Below are 26867 nucleotides of genomic sequence, written 5' to 3'. Positions count from 1 at the left end.
AAAGTAGGTCACTTGTTGAATTCCATTACATTGTATTTTATAGTGTCCCTGTTTTTCTTGTCTTTGGCTAGCAAATAACCTGGCATACTTAATTGTCTTTCTTAAACTAATCATTAATTGACCAAATATTTTTCTGGGAAATATTACATCTCACTATGTTAATGATTTTTTATGTGTAGATGTTGGGAAATTTTTTTCAGTTGTTCTTTATATATTTCCGTCTCTACCTACCCTAAGGGAAGCCACATTTTAGTTTAAGATTGGGAAATAGAACAGAATAGAGAGCCCCGAAATAAACCCATACTTTTATGGTCAGTTAATCTACAACAAAGGAGGCAAGAATATAGGGCAAAGACAGTCTCTTCAATAAATGGTGCTGGGAAAACTGAATCACTTTCTTACACCACATAGAAAAGTAAAATAGGTTAAAGGCGTAAATGTAAGACTTGAAACCACAAAACTCCTTCAAGAAAACATAGGCAGTAAGCTCTTTGACATCAGTCTCAGCAATATTTTTTTGGATACGTCTTCTTAGATGAGAGCAACAGGAGCAAAAATAAACAAATAGGACTGCATCAACCTTAAAAGGTGTTTGCACAGTGAAGGAAGCCATAGAAAAATGAAACAGCAGCTTACTGAAAGGGAGAAGATATTTACAGATTATATGTCTGATTAGGAGTTAATGTCCAAAACACATAAAGAACTCAAATATGTAAAGAACTCATACAACTTAGTATCAAAAAAATTCAATTAAAAAGCAGGCGGAGGATCTGAGTAGACATCTTTCCAAAGAAGACATACAGATGGCCAACAGGCATGGGAAAAGATGCTCATATCACTAATCATCAGGGAAATGCAAATCAAAATCTTGATACCTCACACCTGTCAGAATGCTTGTCATCAAAAAGACAACAAGAGTTGGCGAGGATGTAGAGAAAGGGGAACCTCATGCATTGTTGGTGGGAATGCAAATTGGTATAACCACTATGATAAACAGTGTGGAGGTTCTGCAAAAAATTTAAAAAGGAAGTACCACACAGTCTCGCAATTTCACCTCTGGGTATTTATTTGAAGAAAACAAAAGTCAAAAAGAAATATGCACCCCCAAATGTTGTTGTGTTGCTGTTCAGTCACTCTGTCTTGTCCACCTCTTTTCGACCTCATGGACTGCAGCAGGCCAGGCTTCCCTGGCCATCACCAACTCCTGGAGCTTGCTCAAACTCATGTCCATTGAGTCAGTGATGCTACCCAACCATCTCATCCTCTGTCATCCCCTGCTACTCCTGCCTTCTATCTTTCCCAGCATCAGGGTCTTTTCCAGTGAGCAGGCTCTTCATATCAGGTGGCCAAAGCATTGGAGCTTCAGCTTCAGCATCAGTCCTTCCAATGAATATTCAGGACTGATTTCCTTTAGGGTAGACTGGCTGGATCTCCTTGCAGTCCAAGGGACTCTCAAGAGTCTTTTCCAACATCACAGTTCAAAAACATCAATTCTTCTGCACTCAGCTTTCTTTATAGTCCAACTCTCACATCCATACATGACTACTGGAAAAACCATAGCTTTGACTAGACGCATCTTTGTTGGCAAAGTAATCTGCTTTTTAATATGCTGTCTAGATTTGTCATAGCTTTTCTTCCAAGGAGCAAGCGTCTTTTAATTTCATGGCTGCAGTCACCATCCATAGTGATTTTGGAGCCCAATAAATTAAAGTCTGTCACTGTTTCCTGAATGGGGAGAGAGTAGCCATTCCTGATTCTCATGGACCCAGCAGATGGAGAGTAGTCTGGAACACTGACTGGCATGCTAGGACCACCCAGCCCATTCCAGTGCTGCTCCCATCTGGGGCAAAGGTGCCAATGTGGGAACAGAGAGAGCACACACTTAGAGGAACTGAGCCAGCTCATACCTGCTCCAGCACCTTGCCACCTGACCCCGCACCCAATGAGACAGCATCAGCCACTAGGCACAGGGGAAACCCCAGCTCACACCTGGCTCTGGCTGTGTCTCCTCCATCACCAGCTCCACCTCCCACCAAAGTGAGAGCTGCCTGGACACCTGGGGAAAAACATGACCTGTGCTAACTTCATACCCTGCTCTCCCAACAGAGCCACAGGCAGACTGTATCAGAATGCTCCTACACAAGGGCAGCCCTTCAAGACCTGGATAGGTAACTGTTTACCCCTAATTTCTTAGAGACAGAGACAATCGTTTCAAACAAAAGAACAAGAAAACTCCCTGAAAAAACAACTAACGAAACAAAGATAAATAATTTAGCAGATAAGCAGTTCAAAGCATTAATAATAAGAATGCTAACTGAACTAGGGAAGAGGACAGATGAGCAGAATGAGAATTTTAATAAGGAACTTGGAAACAAAAGCCAGTCAGAACTGAAGACAGAGACTGAAATGGAAAACCCACTAGAAGGAATTAATGGCACACACGGTGATACAGAACACATGAGCAATCTGGAAGATTAGAATAATGAAAATCACCTAATCAGAACAGCGAAAAGGAAAAAATGAACAATTTAAGGGACCTTTGGGACAACATCGGGCATACTAACATCCTCTTTATATGAGTCCCAGAAGGAGAAGACAGAGGAAAGGGTTAAAAACGTATTTGATAAAATTATGACTGAAAACTTTCCAGACCTGAAGGAGAGAAACATATATGTAGGTACAGGAAACAGAAGAGTCTCAGAGGAGTCTCAAATAAACCCAAGGAGATCCACCCCTACACACCATAATTAAAATGGCAAAACTTGAAGAGAGAATTCTAAAGGCAACAAGAGGAAAAGTCGTGTACAAGGGAATCCCTGTAAGGCTATCAAATGAATTCTCTGCAGAAACTTTGCAGACCAGAAAGGAGTGGCATGTTAAATTTGAAGTGCTATGAGAGAAAAACCTATGCAACCAAGAGTGTTCTACCTGACAAGATTGTCATTCGGGATAGGAGAGATAAAGAACTTCTCAGAGAAGCAAAAACTAAGAGAGTTCATAAACACTATACCAACTCATTAAAAGCAATGTCGAAGGGTCTTCTCTAAGTGGAAAAGAGTAGGCTCCAAACTCCAGTAAGAATTTATAGGAAAGGAAAAAGCCCACTAGTAAAGGCAAGTATATAGTAAAGACTGTGGATCAACCACTTGCATAAGCCAGTATGAAGATTAAAAGAGAAAAAAAATTGTAAAATCAACTGTAACTATAGCTAACAGTTAAGGGAAAAACAAGAGAAGATATAAGATATAAAATATGACATCAAAACACAAAATGCCAGGGAGGTGGTGGTAAAGATGCAGATCTTTTAGCATGTGTTGAAACTTAATGACTACCTAGAGGCTTAATACAAATTGTATTCCAAACATTTGGATACTCTTCTAAATAAAAAATACATTTGTCTTTTTTCCTCTACTGAGATTATTTCCTTTCTTAGAAAGAACCAATAATTCCTATTCAAATTAAAAATGTTCTCTGTTTTCAATTATTTATGGTCTCTTAACCTCCAAAATATTTCATAATAATTGATTTCATATTATTTAGCTTTTAAAATCAGTAAGATGGAAACAGCAGGAATTATGTAGAATTGGCCAAATCATGTGTAAATGTTTAACTCATCAATCAAGGATGAAGTAACTGTTAAGTGTGATTTGTATAACAAGTAGGCTAATAAGAGAGGGAAAGGGAGAAAGGGAAAGCCCATGAGTATTTTTCAGTCAGTCAGTTCAGTAGCTCAGTCGTGTCCGACTCTTTGCGACCCCATGGACTGCAGCACACCAGGCTTCCCTGTCCATCACCAACTCCCAGAGCTTACTTAAACCCATGTCCATTGAGTTGGTGATGCCATCCATCCATCTCAACCTCTGTCATCTCCTTCTCCTCCTGCCCTCAATCTTTCCCAGCATCAGGGTCTTTTCCAATGAGTCAGTTCTTCATATCAGGTGGCCAAGGTATTGGAGCTTCAGCATCAGTCCACTATACATATTTTATCTACACTACCACTATGTACAATGGAGTGTGCAACCTTTGTTTTCCCTGCCTCCACGACAGGAGATGCAGGAGACTCGTGTTTGATCCCTGAGTCGGGAAGATCGCCTGGAGGAGGGCATGGCAACCCACTCCAGTACTATTGCTGGGAAAATTCCATGGACAGAGGAGCCGGGTGGGCTGTGTTTCATGGGATCACAAAGAGCTGGACATGACTGAAGCGACCAAGCATGCGTGCATACTTTATATAGTATTTAGAAGAATATAAAAAAGCAAAAGGAAAATAAAAAGCTCATAATTTTGTTACACAAAGCTAACTACAGTTTATCTTCATTGTTGTAGCCTTTCAGCCTTTTTTCTATGCATACATTAATGTAGTAAGTCTATATATACTCAAATACACAATATACACGTACACACTATTTTGTAAACTGCTTTTACTTCTCTGCCACTAAATATCCTATCTGCATGCATTTAGTGAGCATGCATTACTTTGTTAATGAGATATGAAATTTTAAAAATTGATTCTTCTATTAAACTCACTTTACAGTGGGAAGATAATCCAAGTCCTAAGGACCCTCATGAAGACTAAGAAAAATGCTCTTAACATTTTGCTTAGAGAAAAAAGAGTGAGTTAAAGGAATCACAGACTGACCTAGTTTTACCCCACGAAATCTTGAGCCATAGTTAATGCTGTGTTTTCTGATCAAAAGTTATCTTTTGCTTGCTTTTAAGGGTTTCAGAGCTAAACTGAAATCTTTAATAACGGTCAGTGCCCAAAAGACCATAGTTCTCAATAGTCTTTACTATACTTTCTAGAACAATCTAGGCTCTACTTAGCCAAACCAGGTATATTTCAGAATACAAACCTGATGATTTTTATGTTATATTGTAGTTTATAATAATGTTTTAAGGTAAGCATATCACTAATAGAGAAAAAATTCAAAAAGAGCTCCAAAATAATTCTAAAGGGATTATCTTTCTCTCTTTGTATTAACACAAGTTCTAACTTTGGGCAATCTACTGAAAAAAAATGTAAGTTATAGGATAATTAGGTTGCTTATGTAAATATTCTCACTTTAATTTTTTTAATACTTTCAAATTAAAGTATTGCTTCCTTTCATTCTATTCGTGGTCACTTTACTTTTTGTTTCACCTACTTAAAGTTCTAGCAATTGATCATCGTTTTCCAGAAGCACCTTGGTAGGCAGCCACCCTTCAGTAACTTCACTAACCAGCTTTGGCAAGTGCCTTGAGTTAATCAGTGACTCTACAGTCGAGCCTAAGCATGTGAAAAAAGAACTCCCCTTTTAAAGTGAGCTCTCTACTCAGGTGGCTGTGTTTTCTGGTGGAAGAGTGAGAGCCAACGCTTTGCAGAGTAGTTTGTTGCCTGTTCCCACTGCAGGATAATTAATCCCGGCCAACGGGTGCCGCACATAGTGTTTGGGAGTAAGTTTGCAGCAACAGTAATTACTGCAACCTACATATTTGCAGGGGCCAGATGGAGGGATGGGGGGAGCAACGCTCAGGGGCCCGTGTTAATTATCTGCTCTGGGAATCAGCTGCTGAGTAACTTGGTACCTCCAACCTAATGCTGCTATGTGGGAATGTGAGCCTGGTGTTGCTAAATCTTCTCATCTCTTTCAGAAGAAATTGACTTATGGATGATGTATGTCAAATCTCCCCACTTTTGCAGTATTAGCCACTGTTTATGGGGGAAAAAAAGTAGTGAGCAGTGCAAAAAGCACTTCCCTGCTGCTGAGTCCAAGTGACAGGCTGCCAACTGAAGGCCTCCAGAATTGATATTAATATAAACCTTCAGTTTCTACTTATTTGTGAGTGATCTGTATTGTAACTATAACTTTTGTTTTGATGAATGATTGTCAAAAGGACTTTCCTATTATTTTTGGTGAACTAGAACAAAGAAGCTTATTTAGTTGGTGCTTTGTAAATAAAGTTTTCTTTTGTAGAGACACAGAGACCCTTTAAGAATGGACATTACATCAGAGCATTCCTAACCATTGATTTCATTTGAAGTTGTAGAATGTTGAATCCAGAAGGGACCTTACCATCAAGTAAAATGACCCCTTTCATATAAGGACTGAGAGAGTAACAGGCAGGAAGGCCAGGGGTCTCCAAATGGAGGAAATAGGCTGCAGGTGTCTCCTAAAATTCTGTGTTGCCATGACAACACCTGGTTCCACCTGAATTTAACTTTTCTCAAACCTTGAGCTAACCAGTGTGTTTTTCTTATGGAAATGTTTTTCTTAAGCTATGTTAATGAAACTATGTGGTTTGGAATTTGCCTTTCTTCAAAATGGTTCCACCTAAGACTAACTTTTTTTCCTCTTCTCAAACTTTGGGCTGATAATAGCTCAACAGACCAGTATTCACATCAATTGTTTTATGACTGGGGGATGACACAGCTCGTGCCATCGTATTTCAAAATGCATGTTGTGGGAGCGGGGCCTGGGAAACCCTCAGCATTGAGGTGTCCCTCTTATCTGATTAATGGCTTTTTTCTAACAGACATAAAACATCCTGCTAAAGACTAGCAGGGGGGCACTCTCCATCCCCCTTCTGATGCCTATGTCAGAAGCTTTCTCTGTCCTTTTCATACTTTAATAAAACTGCTACACAAAAGCTCTTGAGCGATCAAGCCTGGTTCCTGGTCCCGAAGCTAAATCTTCTTCTTTGGAGATCAAGAATCTGACACCGTTCCATATCAGGACCTTAGGGTCAGGCCATTGAGGGTGAGTTTTAAAATTAGGTGATAGTTTTCCAGTAATAACTTCTGTGGTCAAGAGTGCTTTGCCTTAAAAAAAAATGAAAGCATTCTATTTTTTAATGACCAGTCTGCTCTAGAGCTCACAGCTATTCTATTAATAGATAGCAAAAAAAAAAAAAAAAAAATTGTTGTGATTGTATTTAAATCAGGAAAAGTTATACATTTCTCTAATGATTTAAATAAAACGTTTGGGTAAGAAGAGAGCAAGATATTAAAAACAAACAGGAAAAGAGTGCTTTGCCTTATTGGGTTTCTGTGGCTGTATTCAGAGTGGAAAAGTCTGGCAAGGTTTTAGGCTGAAGTGCATAGAATATCTATAATTTACCATTAATACAGCTGAACAGTGGGACTACATATCTACTCCATACTCTCTGGGTCACATTCTTCCTTCTTCCCTTTCTTGTAGTATTATTTCCTATTCTCTGTACCATAATGTACTCTAAAGTATATCTTTAATGTAATAGCCATTAAATTGTTTAATGGTTCCTGCTTAGTTTTTAAATTAAGTGCATCGTTTGCAGGTTGTATCTTGCTATGTGTTGCCCCAGTTTCTTTTCATACCAGTCAAGTGACCTTTGATAAGACGAGAGTGCCTAACTGCTTCTGGGTCGTTTTGGTCAGGTTTGTTGGTCTATGTGGTAGCACGATTTCAGAGAATCACATATAGGGGACTTTCTAAAAGATTGGTTTAAGAGTAGAATGAACTTATTCATTTAACGCTCTATACACTGGAATGAGGAGCTAGGTTTTCTTACCTTCATTTTTTAAGAGCTCAGAGAGAGACTTCCCTGGTGTTCCAGTGGCTAAAACTCCTCACTTGAATGCAGGGGGCCCAGGTTCGATCCCTAGTCGTGGAACTAGATCCCGTGTGCCGTCACTAAGACCCAGTACAGTCAAATAAATAAATAGATTAATAATAATAAAATAAAAGCTCAGAGTGGTTAAGGAACTTTCCCATAGCCTCCAGCTGATAACAAGTGGAACTAACTTGGGAGGTCAGGTCTTTAACTTAGAAATGGTGCTTTTGTCCTTTACCTCACAATTATGTTTAAAAAAAAAAAAAAGCAACAGTAAATAAAATCCCACCATATCTAGTAGTCTTGTTTGATAGCATAAATGATAATCATACCTAAAAGCTTTATACCTAAACTATGAATAGTTGGAATAATGTTTTGTTCCAAGCATCATCTCTGATTTGTCCTCACGTCTTATATCCATCAACCCTACAGCTTGGTCAATAATGGGCTTTTATGAAATAGTAAAACCAGAACAGCAAAGCTGGCATGAGGGAAACAGTGCAACAACATGTGGGTTGAGACCATGAACTGACCTGAGGTTAGTGCCAGGTCCACCCCTAACATCCTGTGTGGCTGTGGGCAGGTTAGTTAACCTGGGTAAGCATCTGTTCCTTCCAGCACTAACTAGGAGCGCTAATTACGGTGGCTAGCCCCTGAGGTTACCATGGAAAATAACTGAGCTTGTCTGGCCTCTAAATGAAAGCCAGTTGTTGCTGCTCTGTGGCTTCCTTTCCTATAGTTGGCCGTACTTTGTTGCCTCTAAGGTAAGCCTGCTGCCTTCTAAGAACCTTTATCATTTCCCTTCTTTGAATTTCTTTCCCAGAGATGACAACTCTATCTGCTAAATGCAGATTTCTAACTTGAATATGGTGTCTTCTTTGGGGTGAATCTCTAAAGGAGCCTTGAGGCTTATGACGAAATCTCAGTTCAGTTCAGTCGGTCAGTCGTGTCCGACTCTCTGTGACCCCATGGACCGCAGCACGCCAGGCCTCCCTGTCCATCACCAACTCCCGGAGTTTACTCAAACTCATGTCCATTGGTCAGTGATGCCATCCAACCATCTCATCCTCTGTCATCCCCTTCTCCTCCTGCCTTCAATCCTTCCCAGCATGCAGGTCTTTTCAAATGAGTCAGTTCTTCACATCAGGTGACCAAAGTATTGGAGTTTCAGCCTCCCATCAGTCTTTCCAATGAATATTCAACTGATTTCCTTTAGGATGGACTGACTGGATTTCCTAGCTGTCCAAGGGACTCTCAAGAGTCTTCTCCAACACCACAGTTCAAAAGCATCAATTTTTTGGCGCTCAGCTTTCTTTATAGCCCAACTCTCACATCCATACATGACTACTGGAAAAACCATAGCCTTGACTAGATGGACCTTTGTTGGCAAAGTGATGTCTCTGCTTTTTAATATGCTGTCTAGGTTGGTCATAACTTTTCTCCCAAGGAGTAAGCGTCTTTTAATTTCATGGCTGCAGTCACCATCTGCATGCAAAATCACTGCAGATGACGAAATCTGATTAAGCCCAAGTTTGGAGTTAGACAGGAAGCCTGAACAAAGCCGAGTGCCGGGTTTTGGTGTCACCAGTGGCTGGATGGGTGGGAACGAGTCTCGTGCCTGGAGGAGTGTGGATGGCAAGCGTGCCCCTACGTCCACCCCTTCTGGACTGTGGCCTTGATCGCCTCTTGGCTGGATTGCCATTGCCACCTTCTCCACAAAGTCTTTGTTTCTACTCCGTCGTATCTCTTCCTGACCTTCCCTCCTTGGCTCCACAGCAGTCTGTCTAAACTGCAGATCTGGCTGGGCCACTTCCCTGCCGGAGCCCTGAGTATTGCCTAGTGGTGCTTCTCAAACTTCGGTCATTCACTTCCTTTCCAAATACCCCCATATCTGCAAACCATCTGTACTACTGTTTCCTTAAGAGTTGTCTTCAAAGGATTTAGATCAACTCTTTTTTTTTTTTTTAACTTAGGCTTTCCCTGAGCAGTAATATCTGTGAAATTTAGGAGCTAATAATATGCTAATTGTGTTGACTCCCGATACTCTTTAAATAAATACATAACTATGGAAATAGGTTCCTCTGGGCATCCTCTGAAGTCACTGGAGCTGCCCCTGCTACACTTTGGGGAACAGTGGCCTTGGAATAAGGTCAAAGCGTGTTATCTTGTGCCCAGGATTTGCTGTGACCCAGTGACCCAGCTCCTCTGGCTTTTTCTTCCCTCTTCTCCTGCCAGTCCAATAACAAAGGATAAAACTCTCTCTTTTTTCCCACCTGTCAGGAATTCTTCCCCTCCCTGATGAGTTCTTGTCCTACATGGACATCCCAGCCCTGATGCCCACTGGCTTCTGCCATTGTGTTGTTGGAACTGTGTTAGGCATTTTTGTTGGCTTCTCTCAACCTGATCGCTCAAGGGCAGGGGCTGGATCACCCTGGGCAGGCACTGTGTCTCAGTAGCCTGTCCCGATTACAGAATCTGCATCAAGAAGCCACCAGGGACGTGATTGCATTGTCCCTCCTTCCCTCTGCCATGTCCAGTTTGACCTCCTTCCAGCATCACCCTGCCCTTACAATGCCAGGTCTTTTAGCACACGTCCCCTCCAGTGGAATGCTGCTTCCCTTCCTTCTGTAACTGACTCTTTCTTCAAAACACAGCTAGACCTGGGCCCCTCGGAGGCCTTCCCTGAACCCAGCATGAAATGATTCTCTACCGGGCTTACCTTTGTTGTCACTCTTCCTAAAATAATAATAAGAATGAAAGAGGCAACAGATTGAGCGCGAAGGCCAGAGTGTGGGATGTTGGAGCAGAGATACAAGAGCATGTGGCTGCAGCAAAGAGCCCATTAGGGAGACTGACCCAAAACAAAGCTCTCAGGCAGCCCTAAGGAGTTTGAAATTATCCCAAAACCTCCAGGGAGACAGTGGAAGGATTTTGCACAGCTGGATCAAGTGCTCAGATTTGTATTTTATCACCTTGCTTCTACTTCTCTGCCTCTTCCTCTTGGCTTCCTTCCAGGACTTCTCCTCCTGCTTCTTCCTCACATACCAGGTTTTTCCAGGACCCAGTACCTGCCTGTGAGTCCCCTGCTCACAGGTGTTCAACCCCTATTGCTTCATGACCGCATGGTAGCCAGCAGGGCGGTAATTACTGGTGATGCAGTAATTGTGTTGGCTTGGCCAGAGGCCACAGACAGTGTTCTGAGGTAACTGAGGCCGAAGCTTGGTGACTCACGGAAACCACAGGGCGAGTCACTGTGCTTCAAAAATAAAATAAAAAATAAAAATAAATTAATTAATTTAAAAAATAAATAAAAAATAAAATAAAAGCCATCAGCGGGCTGTCAGAGGCCAAGACAAATGATGAACGAGACACCGTTGAGTTTCTTCACAGTAGGTCAAGTTGGAGGAAATCAGCTTCACTAAAGTGGTGAGGGAGGGAACAGGATGTAAAAACCCCGCCTCCATCCACACAGCTTCTGAGGCGGTTTCTGCTGTGCTGTGCTAAGACGTTTCTGTCGTGTGTGACTCCTTGCTGCTCTATGGACTGTAGCCCGCCAGGCTCCTCTGTCCATGGGATTCTCCAGGCAAGAATACTGGAGTGGGTTGCCATGCCCTCCTCCAGGACATCTTCCTGACCCAGGGATCGAACCCTGGTCTCCCATGTCTCCTTCATTGGCAGGCAGGTTCTCTACCACTAGCGCCACCTGGGACGAAGGGCATATACTAGAAGGTTAATAGAATCAGGAATAAAAAGGAGTTGCGAGAAAAATGTTTAACCCAAATGTTAACAATATAACCTGAAGGGAAGATGAGGTATGGGAAGGAAGCCTTAGGGAGAAACAAAATCTTGAGGCTTATTTTGTTTGTTTGGGTTTTTTTGACGGCAAAGCAAGGCATGTGGGGGATCTGAGTTCCCTGACTAGGGATCAAACTCATACCCTCTGCATTGGGAGCTCGGAGCCTTAACCACTGGACCACCATGGAGGTCCCAGAGGCCTATATATGTATTTTTAAGAATGGGGAAGTGCAAGTAAATTTGTGGATTAAGATGAAGGAGATAAAGTGGTGGAGAGGTGAGATGGGAATAAAGTAGGGAGTCCACTCAGGGGTGGGACTGTCTGAATTTCTGAGAGGAGGGTTAAAACAGGAGAGCAGTTACTTCTTCTGAAGAGAAAGCTCACTAAGAGGGGGCCAGAGGGGAGCACCTTATTAGAATGGTGCTACAGAGAGTCTTCTGTTCTGAGAGGCAGGGTGGGCAGAAGAGAGACTGAATCGGGGCTGCGGCTGACTCTGGAATAGCTGCTGAGTGGGGGACCCACAGGGGAGGGGTGCTGGAGGGGAGTAGAGAGCCCCACGAGGGCGGGTTTCTTCTGACACATGTTGGGGACTTGTCGTGGACCCATTAAGCACCAATAAGCAAATTCAGCAATATCCATCATCTCACTAGTGGAGTTAGAAAGATGATTGTTTCTGTGCATAGGTGTTTGGAAGGGCAGGTGCAACGGGAGGATGAAAGCTCTGTGCCTTTAGGAGGCCCTGGTAGGGGTGAGGTGCAGAGACTGGCCTGGAAGCGTGTGAATTCCCGAGGGGCTGATGCTGGGGAGAGGCGAGGGGTGAGGGTCAAGGAAAGAGCAGAACCGACGTGGTCGTGGTCGTGGTCGTGAGGAACGCGTGGGCGAGAGGAGGGCAGAGGGACAGGGAGGGGGTTTTCAGAACTTCAGGCCTGTTTCCAGAGGGCAGGGTTCGGTTCTGGGAACTAACCTCCAGGAAAATCCAGTTGAGCTAGCCAAAAAGAACTGTTCCAGGAATTAGGTTAGAGAAACTTAAATAAACTCAGGGCCGCTCTAATCTAGAAGGAGAAAAAAAAAATGAAGTCACATCCTCTTCTCTTTGGTCTCCTAGGACCGAAGAATGAAGCAATCAAACTGGCTCCAAATGAGCTTTAATTTTCTCCTGTAAAACAGGCCTTTTTAACTGTTCACCCCTGCTTTCCACTCAGAGGCATAGCGTGAAAACCTCTCTTCGTGAGACAATGAGGAGGTTTTATTTATGTGTGGGAGGCTATGGTTGAGAGATGCTGAAGTGTGCCAGGGTCCTGGGCATCTGAGAAGAGACTCGAGCACTTCCCAGCAGGTTGCCCTGTTGCACAACCTCCTTTGGAGGTTTCCCATATCGCCTGAGGCTTCTGGAGGCTGGGGAGACTGTTGGCAGCAGACAGAGAGCCTGCCCCCTGAGAGAGGCGGGAGGCTGTCCAGGGCTGTTGCCCCACCCGTCACAGCCAGCAGAGAACCGTTCCCACCGGTTTGGCTGAGCAGAGTGGGTTGCCCTGACGTTCCCCAGGCCTGGAGCTGAGTGCTGTGTGCAGTGCGTGCAAGTGTGGAGGAGGAGGTATGAGGGGTGTGCCCCCATGTGACCTAAGGGCCCCTCAGGGCATCTCATGCCTCCTTAAGCTTCGTTCATAAAACCCCAAACCAAGGAAGTATCCGACCCGTACTATGAGACCCTTGGCTAGACAGGTACAAAAGTGCACCATCCCCCTTGGGGCTCAGCATTCATAAAAGAGGAGGCAGTCAGCTTAGACTGGCTGGAACATTTCCAGTGATGGGGTATTCAGGCACATCATTCAGTCTTTGGAGCCTCAGTTTTCTGATCTTTAAACAGGGTCTAATAACACTTGACTCTTAGAGCTGTTGTGTAATGTGAGGTCCTCAAGGCAGGGAATCCAATCTTTTCTTTATAGGTAGCTGATATATTTCATCAGCATTGCTTAAAACATAAGGTCACTTCTGCGTTTAACAGTAAAATTTTTCTGACACTGACCTTCTTTTCTGTGGTATTTTGAGAATGCCTTTCCTCTCCTTTCTAGATACTTCCTTTTGTGGTAAGTTCAACAAGCCCGGGGATTGTCCGTCTAAAGGGATGGCCCTAGCTGCTCTCGACCTTGCTACAAAATAGGCCACTCTGTCAGCCAACGATCCCAGAGGCTTGATTCACCTCTCAGGAAATCCAGCCATCCCAAGAGAAGAGATTGGAATAAACCTCTCTTACTTGATCACCGCAGATTCTTGCCCCAGGTTGACATATTTCTTCTAGAGAGAAAAGGGCATGGTGGCAAGAATATTTGTGCCAAAACTCACCTTTTCCTCCCCAGCCCTTCACTTGTTACAGCTCCTAGGGATCTCATAGTGAAGGAGAGGGAAGCCTGGTGTGCTGCAGTTCATGGGATTTCAAAGAGTCAGACACGACTGAGTGAACAACAACGAAGGGAACTCATACATATATGTATGACATGTGTAGCCATTGCTTTCCATTGTGTGTCCATTGTAGCAAGTGGTTTGACCTAAGTTTTCCCATCAGCAACACAACATGCCCAAATTAATCTGCTCCTGAAATAACCATGGCATTCGTATGGATCCCAGGTCATCAGTCTAGATCAGACTGTTCCCCCACCCCCTTGAAGAGTTTCTCTTCCAGAAGGAAGGGGTGGAAGAGGGGATATTATCCTTTTCTGAGAGCTTACCACTATTAGGACCAGCTTAATTCAACAGAGATGCTCTGATAATGTTGAACTTTGAAAAAGAAGGTATTAGGCATGAGATTCCTCTTTTTTTAGGAAATCATTTGGCCCTTCCATCCCACCCACCTGCCCAGTGGGTTATAGGAACAAGCTGTGGTCATCAAACGGGAACTGTTCAACTCTACCCTCCTCTAAAATAATGTGTCCTACTCACCTTGAATCAGCATAGTAAAAAGAATTGCTCAGATGGTTTCCCAAGCAATTTATTGTCTTGGTCACCAAAAAGGGAAGTGACTGGCAATTGCTGAGATAGGAACTCACCTTAAAATCTTCACTTACCTGCAGTTGTCAGAATTTATAAATTTTCTTGTAAGAGAAATAAAATTATATTAAATTTTCTTAGAAATAAAATCTTCAGTTTGAATCTCTGCCTCACCCCTCATTCCCTTGCAGTCTTACACAGGGACATATGCCAGCAGGAGCCTCTAGCATTTCTTAGGAGTATAAGTACATTTATAAAGTACATTTATACTTGTACAATGACTTCTTCTTTGAGAGTAATCTGTTGGACAATAAATAAATGAGCAGTCCTTCATGGACAATTGGTTCAAAAAGTGATTAAGGATATGTGTCTTGTGTCATAACCCGGACATTAACTGGGAACCAGTGCAGAAATCAATGTAGGATACATATGGGGAAGACTTTGCAATGTGATTCGAAGAACCCTGATTGTCACCTCACGAGGTCTGGTCCTGGCTGTGACGCTCATAGTAGACTTCAACGTCCTCATTCTCTTATATCAAGAAGAGTCAGCTGGATTAAATGATACCTTATATCTCCAACCCTGATATTCCAGAAGGTAGCTCCTCCAGGGCTGGGTCACTGGCGCATAGTGGGTGCACACAGAGTGTTGTTTAAGGAAGCGATGCCCCACAGCCAAGGACCACCAGGAACACCCCTGAAGTTGAATGAGCTGGCTTGACTTATTGCATTGAAGTAGAATGCATGGGACTTAAGGCCATCTTAGGGCCCTTTCTAGTTAGAGGGTGCTGGAAAAGGGTCATAGGATGTATGTTAGGTGATTCGAGGGAGAACTTTAAGTTGGACTTTGCACTGGATTAGAAGCAGAAATCCCACGTTGAGGGAGGGAAAACTAGAGAGGCTAATGCCATAATTGGTGAAGTAGCACAGTCATTTATATTAGCCAGATTAGAGAGATGTTTGGTCATTTTTGCGGGTGAACACTATTTGTGTTCAGATATAAGACCTCAGCAGTCTCGTCTCTGTCATGATTCATCGTGGTCATAGAGTGTCTTTGCCTGATGTTAATGTTCTGTGGAATTGTTTATGTTCAACGGGAGATTACCAGAGCCGAGCTGGGAGTGCTAGGCCAGCTCCTCTTACCACTGGGACCTGGCCGATAGGAGCAGACCAGCTCCCACGTATCAGGAACTGCTTTCTTCTTTCTCACAAATAAGCTAACCCACGTATATTTAGGAAGCCATTTTATCTGAGGTGGGTAAGCATGTAATAAATGTGTCCTCTTACAAAAGTTAGAGTGAAGCATATTTGCTTCTCAACTTTTTTCTAAAATACACTGAAGATGGACTAAATTTTAAGTGTTAGAAAGCTCAAAAAGAGTTAGAATTGTATACTTATCAACGTTTCTGGAGTCATGATTTAGTTTACTGTTTCTAAGTTAACTTTTAATAGGAAGTGTCATATTATATGATAAAAATAGTTTGGAGATTCAAAAGAGCAAACATATTGCTAGTAGGAGGGCAAAAACTGATGCCATAAGTGAATTGCTCCTCCGATAACACAGTCTCACTTCTGAGAATACATCGTAGGCTCTATCTGTAACACATGCAAAGTGACGTTCCAAGTTACTCATAGCATAGTTTATGACAGCACTGTCTTGAAAACAAGCCAGGTGACCAGGTTAGAGAGGATGGTTACATAAACTAGGGTAAATCCACACAGTAAAGTTCTGTGTAGCTATAAAAGATGGAATGAGGAAGCCATCTCTATACTGCTGTGCAAGGGTATCCAGGCTCTACTGTTAAACAAAAAAAGCTAGAGAATAGTACTATTTTTCATAGAAATGAAAGAGGAAAAGAATCTATATTCATGTTTATTTCTAGCTATAAAAATAGATATAAATATCAAACCAGTCAGTCCTAAAGGAAATTAACCCTGAATAGTCGTTGGAAGGATTGATGCTGAAGTTCAGTACTTTGGCCGCCTTATGTGAAGAACTGATTCATTGGAAAAGATCCTGATGCTGGGAAAGACTGAAGGTGGAAAAAGAAGAGGGTGACAGAGGATGAGATGGTTAGATGGCATCATCAGCTCGATGGACATGAGTTTGAGCAAATTCCAGGAGATAGCGAAGGACAGGGAGGTCTGGTGTGCTGCAGTCCATGGGGTTGCAGAGTCAGACACGACTTAGCGACTGAACAACAATGAACAACATACAAATAGCACCACAAGAACACACAAGGAGATAATAAAGTGGTCAGCTAAATCGGGGAAATGTGGACCCAGAAGGTGACGGACAGGGATATGAGTGAGATGGAAAGTTCCCATTATTTGCTTTTTTTAAATGTAATTTTAATTTTCAAATTATAAAAATGTACTATCAAGTCCAAAAATTTAAATAACTTAAGGAAAGATATATATAGTGTATCTTTCTTCTACCTCATTCCATTCCCCAGAGATAACCATTCACCTCAGTTTCTTACATAGCTTTTCAGAGTTGTCCATTGTCTTAGTCAAGGATCTCAAGAGAAAGAGAATTGAGAGGATGTGTGTAGGTGTATATGTCTGTATGCAGATACACACATATACAGAGAAAGATTTCCTTTAAAGAATTGGCTTACATGGCTATGGGGGTTACCAAGTTCAAAATGTGCACGGTAGGCTGGTAGGCTGGAGGAATGGGGGGGGTTGATATTGTAGTCACAAACCTGAAGGGCATCTAGAGACAATTCCTTCTTGCTCTGGGGACTTTAGTCTTTTTCTCTTAAGGCCTTTGACTGATTGGCTGAGGCCTACCCACATTATGGAGAGTGATCTGCTTTATTGAAAGGCTGCTTACTTGTTAATCACATCTTTAAAAAGAAATACCTTCACAGCAACATCTAGACTCCTGTTTGACCAAAAGCTGGCCATGGCCTAGCCAAGTTGACATATAAAATTAACTATCACAGCCATGTACAGTTATAACATATATCTATAGTTCTTTTTTTTTTTTTAGAAAAAAATAGAAATGGTTAGCATATCATAGCACACTGATATACACCTTGTCTTGGGTGCCAACTTCCCTTGTTTTGAAGGAGTAGAAGTCTCAAAGGAACTATATCTTTAAAATATATGAAAATTAGAATTTTATATTATGAAAGAAAAGATATAATTATTTTAAAAGGGAAAACACAGCTTAGAAAAACATTTGGTAGTGGTTAATGTTTACGTTGTATAAAGTCTCCCATATATTGAAAAGAAAAACAATGACTCCACAATCACAGAGCCAATTCATAGAAGGCAGCCAGGAAGAAAACATTTGAAAAATGTTCAACCCACTACCACTCAAAGAAATACAGAATCAGTTGGATAAAACTTAAAGTATATATTAAATTCATTTGGAAAAAAAAGAATAAGCAAGATTGTTACCTTAGATGCAAACTGCAATGCTCCTGTCAGAGTAAATTAGTCAGGCTTTCAAGAGCAGTTTGTTAAGATGGATCACAAGCTATAAAACCATGCCCTTTGGCCTAATAATCCCTCTTCTGGGAACTAATCTTGAGGAGATAATTCAAAAGATGACAAAAGGCATGGATCATGAGGATATTCATTGCAATGTTATTTGTACAATCAAAGAAAAAGAATAGGAAACAAACTAAACATTGCAAGGACATAGGAATTTGGGTAATTATGGTTTATTTCTTCTGTGAAATGTAGCCATTATAAGTCAGTGCAAAGATTAGTAACAATGGCAGATAGGCACTCTTTAATGTCACACATAACAAACAATCACGTCTTAGTCCTGATAACAATGGAAAGAAAACCCTGTACATATGATCAAGAACAGGTCAGGACTATAGAAACCTAAAGACAATTTGATCCATCGGAATGTTAGAGTTATGGTGACATTTTTGCTGTTTGTTTTAATCCTATTCATATTTCTCAGTTTGTTGTTGTTTAGTTGCTCAGTTGTGTCTGACTCTTTTGTGTGGAACTGTAGCTCACTAGGCTCCTCTATCCATGAGATTCTCCAGGCAAGAATATTGGAGTGGGTTGCAATTTTCTTCTCCAGGGGATCTTCCTGACCCAGGGATCAAACCTGAGTCTCTTGCAGCAGCCGGGGCATTCTTTACCACTGAGCCACCAGGGAACCCCTTCAGTTTGTTGCTATAGCAGAATATGATAGACTGAGTGGCTTTTAAAGAAGAGATCTATTCACGACAGTTCCAGAGTCTTGGAAGTCCACGATCAAAGTGCTGGCAGATTCAGTGTCTGGTGAGGGCTTGCTCTGGTTCCATAGATGGCTGTCTTTGCACCGCGTTCTGACGTGGCACAGGCGGCTGGCCAGCTCCGGGGGGTCTTTTAATCCCAGTCATGAGAGCTCTGCCTCATAACCTAAGCACTTCTGAAAGGTCCTACATCCAAATACCATCACATTGGGGGTTAGATATCAACATACGAATTTTAGGGGGACTCAAATATTCAGTCTACAGCAAGAGTGTTACAATATTTTTACAGTTATAACTTTTACAAACTTAGCAATGAGGTAGCACTGTACCAAACAGGAGAATCAAATTGACATTATCATGTTGTAATTATTAAAGACTCTAAGAATCATTTGATCCTATCTGTTTTTTACACCTCCACTGTGATGGTTGCAGGTCAGAGGGCTTTTGACTCTTTCACATGGGTGAGGGATGGGGGGTATTTTAGGTGCTAAGACTGAGAGCTCCCAGTCTTTTCTTGGGAACTAGCCACCTGTCTGTTGATTAAGTCTGGAGAGATGCTTCAGATGTTAAATATGTATAGGAGAACAGAGATACTGAAGGCAAGACTGCACTCTTAGTAGTGGTAAAATTAAGTCTGTTTCTAATGTTAAAATGATAGCTAGTATTATTCCTGATATTTTCTAGTTATTAAAGATATTTTATTAAAATTATGATATAACAATGTTTCAGTCTACATAAAGACCCATTGGAATATTGCTTTGTTCCCATCTAAAGTTTCAGGTCAGTTTTTTCCCCGTGAATAGAGACATCCAATAAATGAGGATCCAATGAAGAAAAAAAACATTTGGTGTAAATATTTCATTTGGTTTCTATCTTTAAGTCCCATTTCTTGATCTTTACCTCAGATTGAAGGACATTTTCTCAGTGTCTTTGGACTTTTGCTTGCATCTATTGACTTATTTTCCAAATTTGGAATTCACAGGTAGAGATTGTCTTCAACATGGGAGATTTCCCGAGTAACAACATGGACTTGCCAAGCAGGAAAAAGATAGTTGTACGTGCCCAAGTTCCTACTCATGCCTGTAGATTTGGTGTTAACCTCTATGGCAAACGTGTTTTTCAGGGTGGATCACTTGTACACGTTCTTTGTCCAGTGGTCTCCTGACGTCTATGGGAAAGATGCCAAAGAGCAAGGCTTTGTGGTGGTGGAGAAAGAAGAATTGAATATGATTGACAACTTCTTCAGTGAGCCGACCACCAAGAGCTGGGAGGTGAGACTCGGGAGGGTTAGACTGTTGTCCTTAAAGTACAAGGCACAAACAGAATGTTCTTGTGTCCAAAATCCAAGCACTAATGGCTGGCAAGAAGTTAAGATTTCCTGTGCACCTTTGAAATCCTATGAGGAAAAACCTTATTCCTCTGATTGAAACTAGTTTTGTGTATCACAAAGACACTTATCACCACACCTACCAGCCAGTAATTTCACTTCCCTTTTTTGAAACTGCTTCAGGGTCCCCATTACATACATGATGAAAGTCAAACTTCTTAATTTGGTGTGAAAAACCATTCATAATTTATTTTTTGAGCACTTAGTAAGCCCTTCTTATGTTTGGAGCACAGTGGATGGGCTAAGTAGAATTTACCATCAAGGAGTATGGATACATCATTACAGTAATGAAGTGAAGTGAAAGGTGCTTAGTCGTGTCCAGCTCTTTGCGACCCCATGGACTGTATAGTCCATGGAATTCTCTGGGCCAGAATACTGGAGGGGGTAGCCTTTCCCTTGTCTAGGGGATCTTCCCAACCCAGGGATGAAACCCAGATCTCCCACATTGCAGGCGGATTCTTTACCAGCTGAGCCACAAGGGAAGCCCAAGAATACTGGAGTGGGTGGCCTATCCCTTCTCCAGCGGATCTTCCCGACCCAGGAATCAAACCAGGGTCTCCTGCATTGCAAGACGATTCTTTACCAGCTGAGCTCTGATAGTTGGTAAAGAATCATTACAATATAATGAGGTAATTGCCATTATAGGTGAAGTGCCACATGCTAGGGAAGCATGTACCCAGGTACCTGAGTGGAGCTAGGGGATCAAAGGAAGTGACCCGGAAGGAGTAATCTGAGCTGAGGTCAGAAGTGGGGGGACAGGCAGCTGGGGTGGAAGTGGGACACAGAACATGTTCTGGCCAGAGAGAAAAGTCTGCTGTGCAGAGGAGCAACCCGAGGGAGGAACAGAGTGTGGGGCTTTTGATGAACTAATACAGAGTTCAGCGTGGCTGGTTCATTGAGTGCAAAGCTGAGGGAGTGGCAAGGAACGAAGCTGGAGATAGTGAAATGGCAGATCACAGAGGACCTATGAACTGCTTGTGAAGAGTTTGGTTATTTTCCTAAGGGCAGTAGGAAGGCACTGAGCTGTTTTGAGCCTGGAGAAGTAAACAGAGACACGCATTTTGGAGAGCCTGCTCTTGCCTGCAGATGTTCAGTTGACTGGAATTGGACAACACTTGAAGACACGCTAGGGAGCTCTTGCAGTAGTCGCTGTTGAGAGCGAGCAGTTACTGAAAGAATGATAGTGATGACAGCGGAAACTGAGTGCTTTTGAAAGATAGGAGGAGGAAGACAGGATTTTGTGAGTAATTAATTACATGTGGACAGTAAGAAAGATGTCAAGATTGATCTCTTGGTTTTTAGAATGGAAACTGGAAGGATCAAGGTACCAGCCCTTCATTGTGATAAGGAGCATAGCAAGAAGATTAGGTTTAGTAGAAAATGCTCTGTGTTCTGATCCCAGGGATCAGTCAACAAGAAAGAACTAAGGTTTGTCTTGTGGATCTAAAACCAAAGGGGTAGTAGTCGGTGACTTTGGCAAAAAAAGCAGATTCATTAAAGTGGCAGCTTCAAAACGTAGCTTCCAACATTCAGTGAATGTATCCAGGATGAGTGAATGGAGCTGGTGGCTATGGGCCAACCACTCAGATTTGGTTCTGGAGAATAAAAATGAGATGGAAAGCTGGGCGAGAATGTGAGGGTGGGAGGTTTTCCTTCTCGTGAGAGACTTTAACCTTTCAGACGAGGTCAGCAGGAACAGTGGAGTAGAGGGTTCAGAAGATAAGAGATTAAGACAGGGGCTAAGCAGGGGACTGGATCCCTGAGAATTGGCAGGGAATGTGGGGGTGGGGATAGGATTGGTCTTAGGTGTTCGGGCAGCAGAAAAGAATAGGATATGTGTGAATAGAATGCAGATTCAGTGGTGGTATTATATAAATCATAGCTTTGCTCATTTGATGATTTCTTGGTAACAGCAGAAGGGGGCGTCTCCTAGAAGTGAAGAAGGGAGGACGTGGAGGAATACGGAGGTCTGAGTAGGAGCTATAGAAATTAGGAATGATGCCAGCTGATGCAGTGCAGGAGGACGGCTGCCTGGAAGGCCCTGGTGGGGTCTGGCATCAGGCTGCAGTGGGGGGTGGCGGAGGGTGAGGTTTCTCCAGTAACACTCCCAGCCTGGATGTAGATTCCTCAAGCAGCCGTTGGATCTTCCAAGACTGGAGCTCTGTGAGACTGGGACGGTGAAAGGTGATGAAGCCGGCCCCTTGGGTCTAACTCCTTCTGACATGCCTGGTCCCTTCATGTGTGTGTTTGCCCTCACTTGTCCCTTTCTCATTCAGTCACTCCCACCGAGTGCACACCAATGTGCACACACACACACACACACACACACACACACACACAGCTTGCTGTGGCAGGCTCCTGTCATCCTTCAAAGGTCCAGCTCACTGGTCACTGCTATGAGGCTTTCGGTCGATTCCTCCTCCTGTGCTCCCCCGGCCCCCTGTTCCTAGCTCTGTGGTCTGTGGCCCAGCACTTGACTCGTTTGCATGTTTGTCTTCACATTGTTCGTAAGCTTCTTGTTTGAAACCATTGATTAAAAATAGGGTTTCCCAGGTGGCACTAGTGGTAAAGAAACTGCCTGCCACTGCAGGAGATGTGAGAAACTCAAGTTCGATTCCTGAGTGGGGAAGATGCCCTGGAGGAGGGCATGGGAACCCACTCCAGTATTCTTGCCTGGAGAATCCCAAGGACAGAGGAGCCTGGCGGGCTACGGTTCTTGTGGTTGCAAAGAGTCGGACACGGCTGAAGCGACTTTAGCACGGCACAGCACAAGCCTGTTAGACTCTCCTTCCCTTGGCTTTTCTTATCATTTCTGGTTTTTTTGTTTGTTTGTTTTATTTCTATCTCTGGCCAGTCTTTCTGAGTATACTTTTTAAAAAATATTTATATTTAGCTGCGTCAGGTCTTAGCTGTAGTATGCGAGCTCAGTAGTTTCCAGCTCAGTAACTGTGGCTCATAGGCTTAGTTTCCCTGGGGTATGTGGGATCCTAGCTCCCCAGCCAGGGATCAAACCCACGTCCCCTGCCTTGGAAGGCAGATTCTTAACCACTAGGCCACCAGGGAGGTCCCTCAGATATACTTTGCTTGTTCCTTTTCTCATGGTCTTCCCCAAGGGTTTTTCTCTGACTCTTTTTTCTTCTCATCTATTACATCTTCCTTGGATGAGCTCATCAGCTTTTGAGATTTATGCTGTGGATTCCCACATGTCTGCTTCACACGCTTCTTTCTTTCCAAGCTGCTGCTCTAGAGCACATAGATGCCCCACCGGCACCCCTGGGTCTCCACAAGGCAGAGATGGTGTGGCACGGGCATTCTGGCTAAGGTATCAAGGAATATCAATTCCTGTCCTCCTCATCTAACCATCTGTGCCCAAGAGGCCCCCATGAGATATGTGTGGAGAGGCAGCAGAGCTAGGAAAGGTGTATTTTCTTGCAAAGGCTATGGTCTCTTGCCCCATTTATGGAGGCCTGGAGAGAGGGTTTCAATTGCTTTGGGAATTCAAACCTTTCCTGACTAGGTCTGGATAGCTTGAATTGAAGCAGCCCTCGTTTAGGCCTATTCTGTCTCTTTCCACTAATCCAAACCTGGAATCTCAGCTCCTGACAACTCCAGTGGGAGAAGCGGCCATGCCCACCAACACAGAAGAAAAGGCACTAAGGAGGCATGCAGAGAGAGAAAGGTGTGCTTCTGGGTCTAGAGTCGAGTGGGCTTGAGTGAGTTGCTCGGACTGAGCCACTGAGGAGGATGAAAGAGCACATCCCTCTAGAAGGTGTGTCTCTAGACCTGTGGCGGAAGAGGAAGAAAAGAAGAAGGGATGGAGGAGGAGGAAGAAATGGGGAGGTGGCCTCTTCCAAGATCCTAGTGCTCTTGTTAACACTTGGGGCACATGGAAAGAAAAGATACCTGGAGACAGAGGTGACTGGACTGTTATCCCAGTTTCTTGCCACATGGACAAGAAAGTCCAAAAGTACAGTGAGAAGAAGAGTGCTGGCCAGGCTCCTTCCCGCGTGCGGGAGCAGACTCGGCTTACTAGCATTACCTTAAAGCCGGGCCCCTGGCATCCCATTGCTTCTCCTCTGTGGGTGGGGAAGAGGAACCTTCTTCACTGCCCTAACAGGTGTCTGATCCTCAGCCTGTCCATAAAGTCCCGTCATCTTTCCCCCAAACTTGTCCTTACTCCTTCCCATCTTAATTAGTGGTTCCCCAAGTCAGAAACCTAAATGTCATCCCAGCTTCTTCTCTTTTATCCTCAGTCATCTCTAGTTAGAATTTGTTGATTCTGATGTTATGTGGGGTGGGGCCCACTGCCCTAAGCAGCTGTCTGCACCCTTACAGGGGCACCTCCGGCCAACCCAACCACCAGTCCACCCTCCATATGAAGCTCTTTAAATAAGCTTTATTTCCGGATTTTATAAAAGTAATACCTGCTTATTATATCAAATTTGAAAACTATAGAAAAGTACAATGCAGAATATTTTAAAAATAATATCTAACCACACAACGCTTTTGTACATTTTTTAAACTCTTTCTATCATAGAGTATTTTTCTAGGGGGTAAGGGTAGAGAGAGTGAGTCTTTTTTATTTTTGCAAAATGAGATCATTTTTATGTATAGTTTGGTATCTGGCTTTTCTTACCTGACATCTTGTGAGAATTGTATCATATTTAAAGATTTTGAAGCCTCGTTTTAATGGTTACGTATTTTAAACCTCAATCAAAATTTAATAATTCTGCCACTTGTAGAAATCGTGTTCATTCAAGGTTTTCACAAGGATGAGATGATGTATAACTCTGACTCTTTTCCTAAAATTTCCTGAAAGTGAAATTACTTAGCACAAGGGTATTACTTTTTTAAGGCTCCTAATTTTGTATATAATGACAATTTGCCAGAAACGTGAGGAATACCCTTCTCACTGTGCTTCTGCTAACAGAAAGCCTTATTAACTATTATTCCTTTCTTAAGACTTCTCCTAATTTGAAAAGCTGACAAGTGATATATTGTAATTGCTTGTGTCACGCCTTGCAAAGCAGCTGGCACTTGGGGTCATATAGAAGGCCTCAGCAAATGTTAGCTGTCACGAAGCGTCAGGCACAGAAGATCATGCCAGCTCACTGGCACAGAGTCCAAGTGATTCTGCTCTAGATTGTGTCCAGATTCTTGCACTGAGAATAAGTTCTGGCCAGCCTGAGACTGGCCACCAGATATCCTCCACAGCCTCATGAACCCTGGGATGATCTGTGTAGTGGCGCTCAATCCCCCAGGGGTACCGGAGACCAAAAGGCCATTTTTGACCTGGAAAACTCACAGAAAGATCCTTGAAAATTGATCCAGCGGTGATCTGCATTTCTTTCCAACCCCTAGAAATCTGATCTGGGCAGTAGAGGAAGACTCATCATGCTTATTTGTCATTAAGATTAATATTTTGAAAGGTTAAAAGGTAAATATCACTTTGCCAACACTTTTGGAAAACCGAATCGAAAGTAACATTTTTCTCAGCCTCATATAAACCAGATGTTCTTCCTTTCTTTGACGTCTCTCATACCCAGCAAACATAACAGGGTCTTGAAGTGAAATGCCATTGTTCTAAATATAATGAACCTCTCTCTGGTAAAGCCTCCTTTTCATCTTTCCTTTGAGATTCAAACTGATGTTAGCGAGCACACTCAAAGTTTTAAAATGGAGATTTCCCTTCTGAGAAGATGCAGGGAAAAAAAAATCTGAGAAGGCAGGGCTAGAAAAAAGCTAGCTCAGGCAGCCTGAGGACAGTTGGGAAGAAAAGTTCAAGATGAAGAAGGGGGAAAAAGAAAAAAACGCGCAACAATGAGGTTTTGTTGTGCTGTTAGGAAACCACCACTGTTTCAAAGGTGAAAGTGTCGTTTTACAGCCTCACAGCTATGCCTAACAGGAAGTGTGTGTTTGCTCGAAATCCTAATTTGGGTATGTTCCTGTAGAAATATTGAACGCTCTCCTGAGGGAAACAGAAACTCAATCATGCAGGAAACTAGATCCTGCATAAGCAGTTGTAGCTCCGCGAGGCTGTAACAGTGCTGTAAGGCAGCCAGGCGAAGACCTGTTCCTCTTCAGAGAGCGAGCAGGCAGCTCCCACCCCTTCACCATGCGAATCCGAGGACTGCCTCCGGACACTCAGATTTTCTATTGTGCCAGACCGGACCAAGAGCCTTTCGTGAAGGTATGTTGGGGTCCTGGCAGCTAATCAGGTGCCTGCAGACCCTCTGCGCTCTGCCACTCAGACGTTTTGAAATGCTTTCTAATTAGAAAGGATCAGGCTGCTCTCTCAGCCAGAGAGATTTTATTCAAAGATTTTATTAAAAGATTTTATTCTTTTATTCATTTTGGAGAGAGACACTGGTGTGGTTTGCCCATTCCCTTTGGAGTCAAAATTCCACACTTTACTTTTTCGTTCTGCAGCCCCATTTTGTACTTGTGTTAAATGCAGAGGTCCCCCGAAACATGTGCTTTACTTAACACATTTAAAATGCTGAATTTGTGATTCTTTGACAGTGTGTTCTTTACATAAATGCCCCTTAGAAAATGGTAAAATTTAAGGGCCAATTTTCTTACCTATAAATCAGGCTCAGGTGACAGCATTCTGAAAACTGAGTAGTCACTATCTGGCAACTTTTCACTGAGGTAACGTAAATGCTTTTTCTCTATAATGCAAAAATCATTCCTGTTTGTACTCAGGTATTTTAGTGTGTTAGTTACCTTCTCTCTATACCCTTCAATTTCAAAATAATTTGGTGACTTATCCAGATTTTCAGAGAGGCAAAAAGCGAGAAGATTCGAACCTGGTACTTGATAAGTGTATTTAACAGTGAAATGAATGCTGTGTGTACCGACATCAAGCTTCTGTTCTCAGCTTTAAAGGAAATACTCCTTTGATGGCTTCTGAACTGCCCATA

The 26867-nt window shown here is 42.8% G+C and overlaps 1 protein-coding gene across 7 annotated transcripts in view; it reads left to right on the top strand.

Moving 5' to 3' along the window:
* The window catches only part of NCOA7 (nuclear receptor coactivator 7), a 156587-nt gene that overhangs the window by 120100 nt on the left and 9620 nt on the right, over positions 1-26867 (top strand). For 6 of the 7 annotated variants that reach the window (XM_043889875.1, XM_043889872.1, XM_043889876.1 and 3 more), the window contains one exon: positions 19681-19828. In XM_043889875.1, coding sequence (XP_043745810.1) covers positions 19681-19828 — 148 coding nt within the window. Of the gene's footprint in view, positions 1-19680; positions 19829-23259; positions 26135-26867 lie in introns of those variants that run through there. The other variant, XM_043889878.1, reaches the window with a different exon arrangement.

Source organism: Cervus elaphus, chromosome 28 (genome assembly GCF_910594005.1).
Source record: "Cervus elaphus chromosome 28, mCerEla1.1, whole genome shotgun sequence".
NCBI lineage: Eukaryota > Metazoa > Chordata > Mammalia > Artiodactyla > Cervidae > Cervus > Cervus elaphus.
The sequence above is the reverse complement of the archived record's forward strand: the minus strand, read 5'-3'. Positions and strand labels throughout refer to the sequence as shown.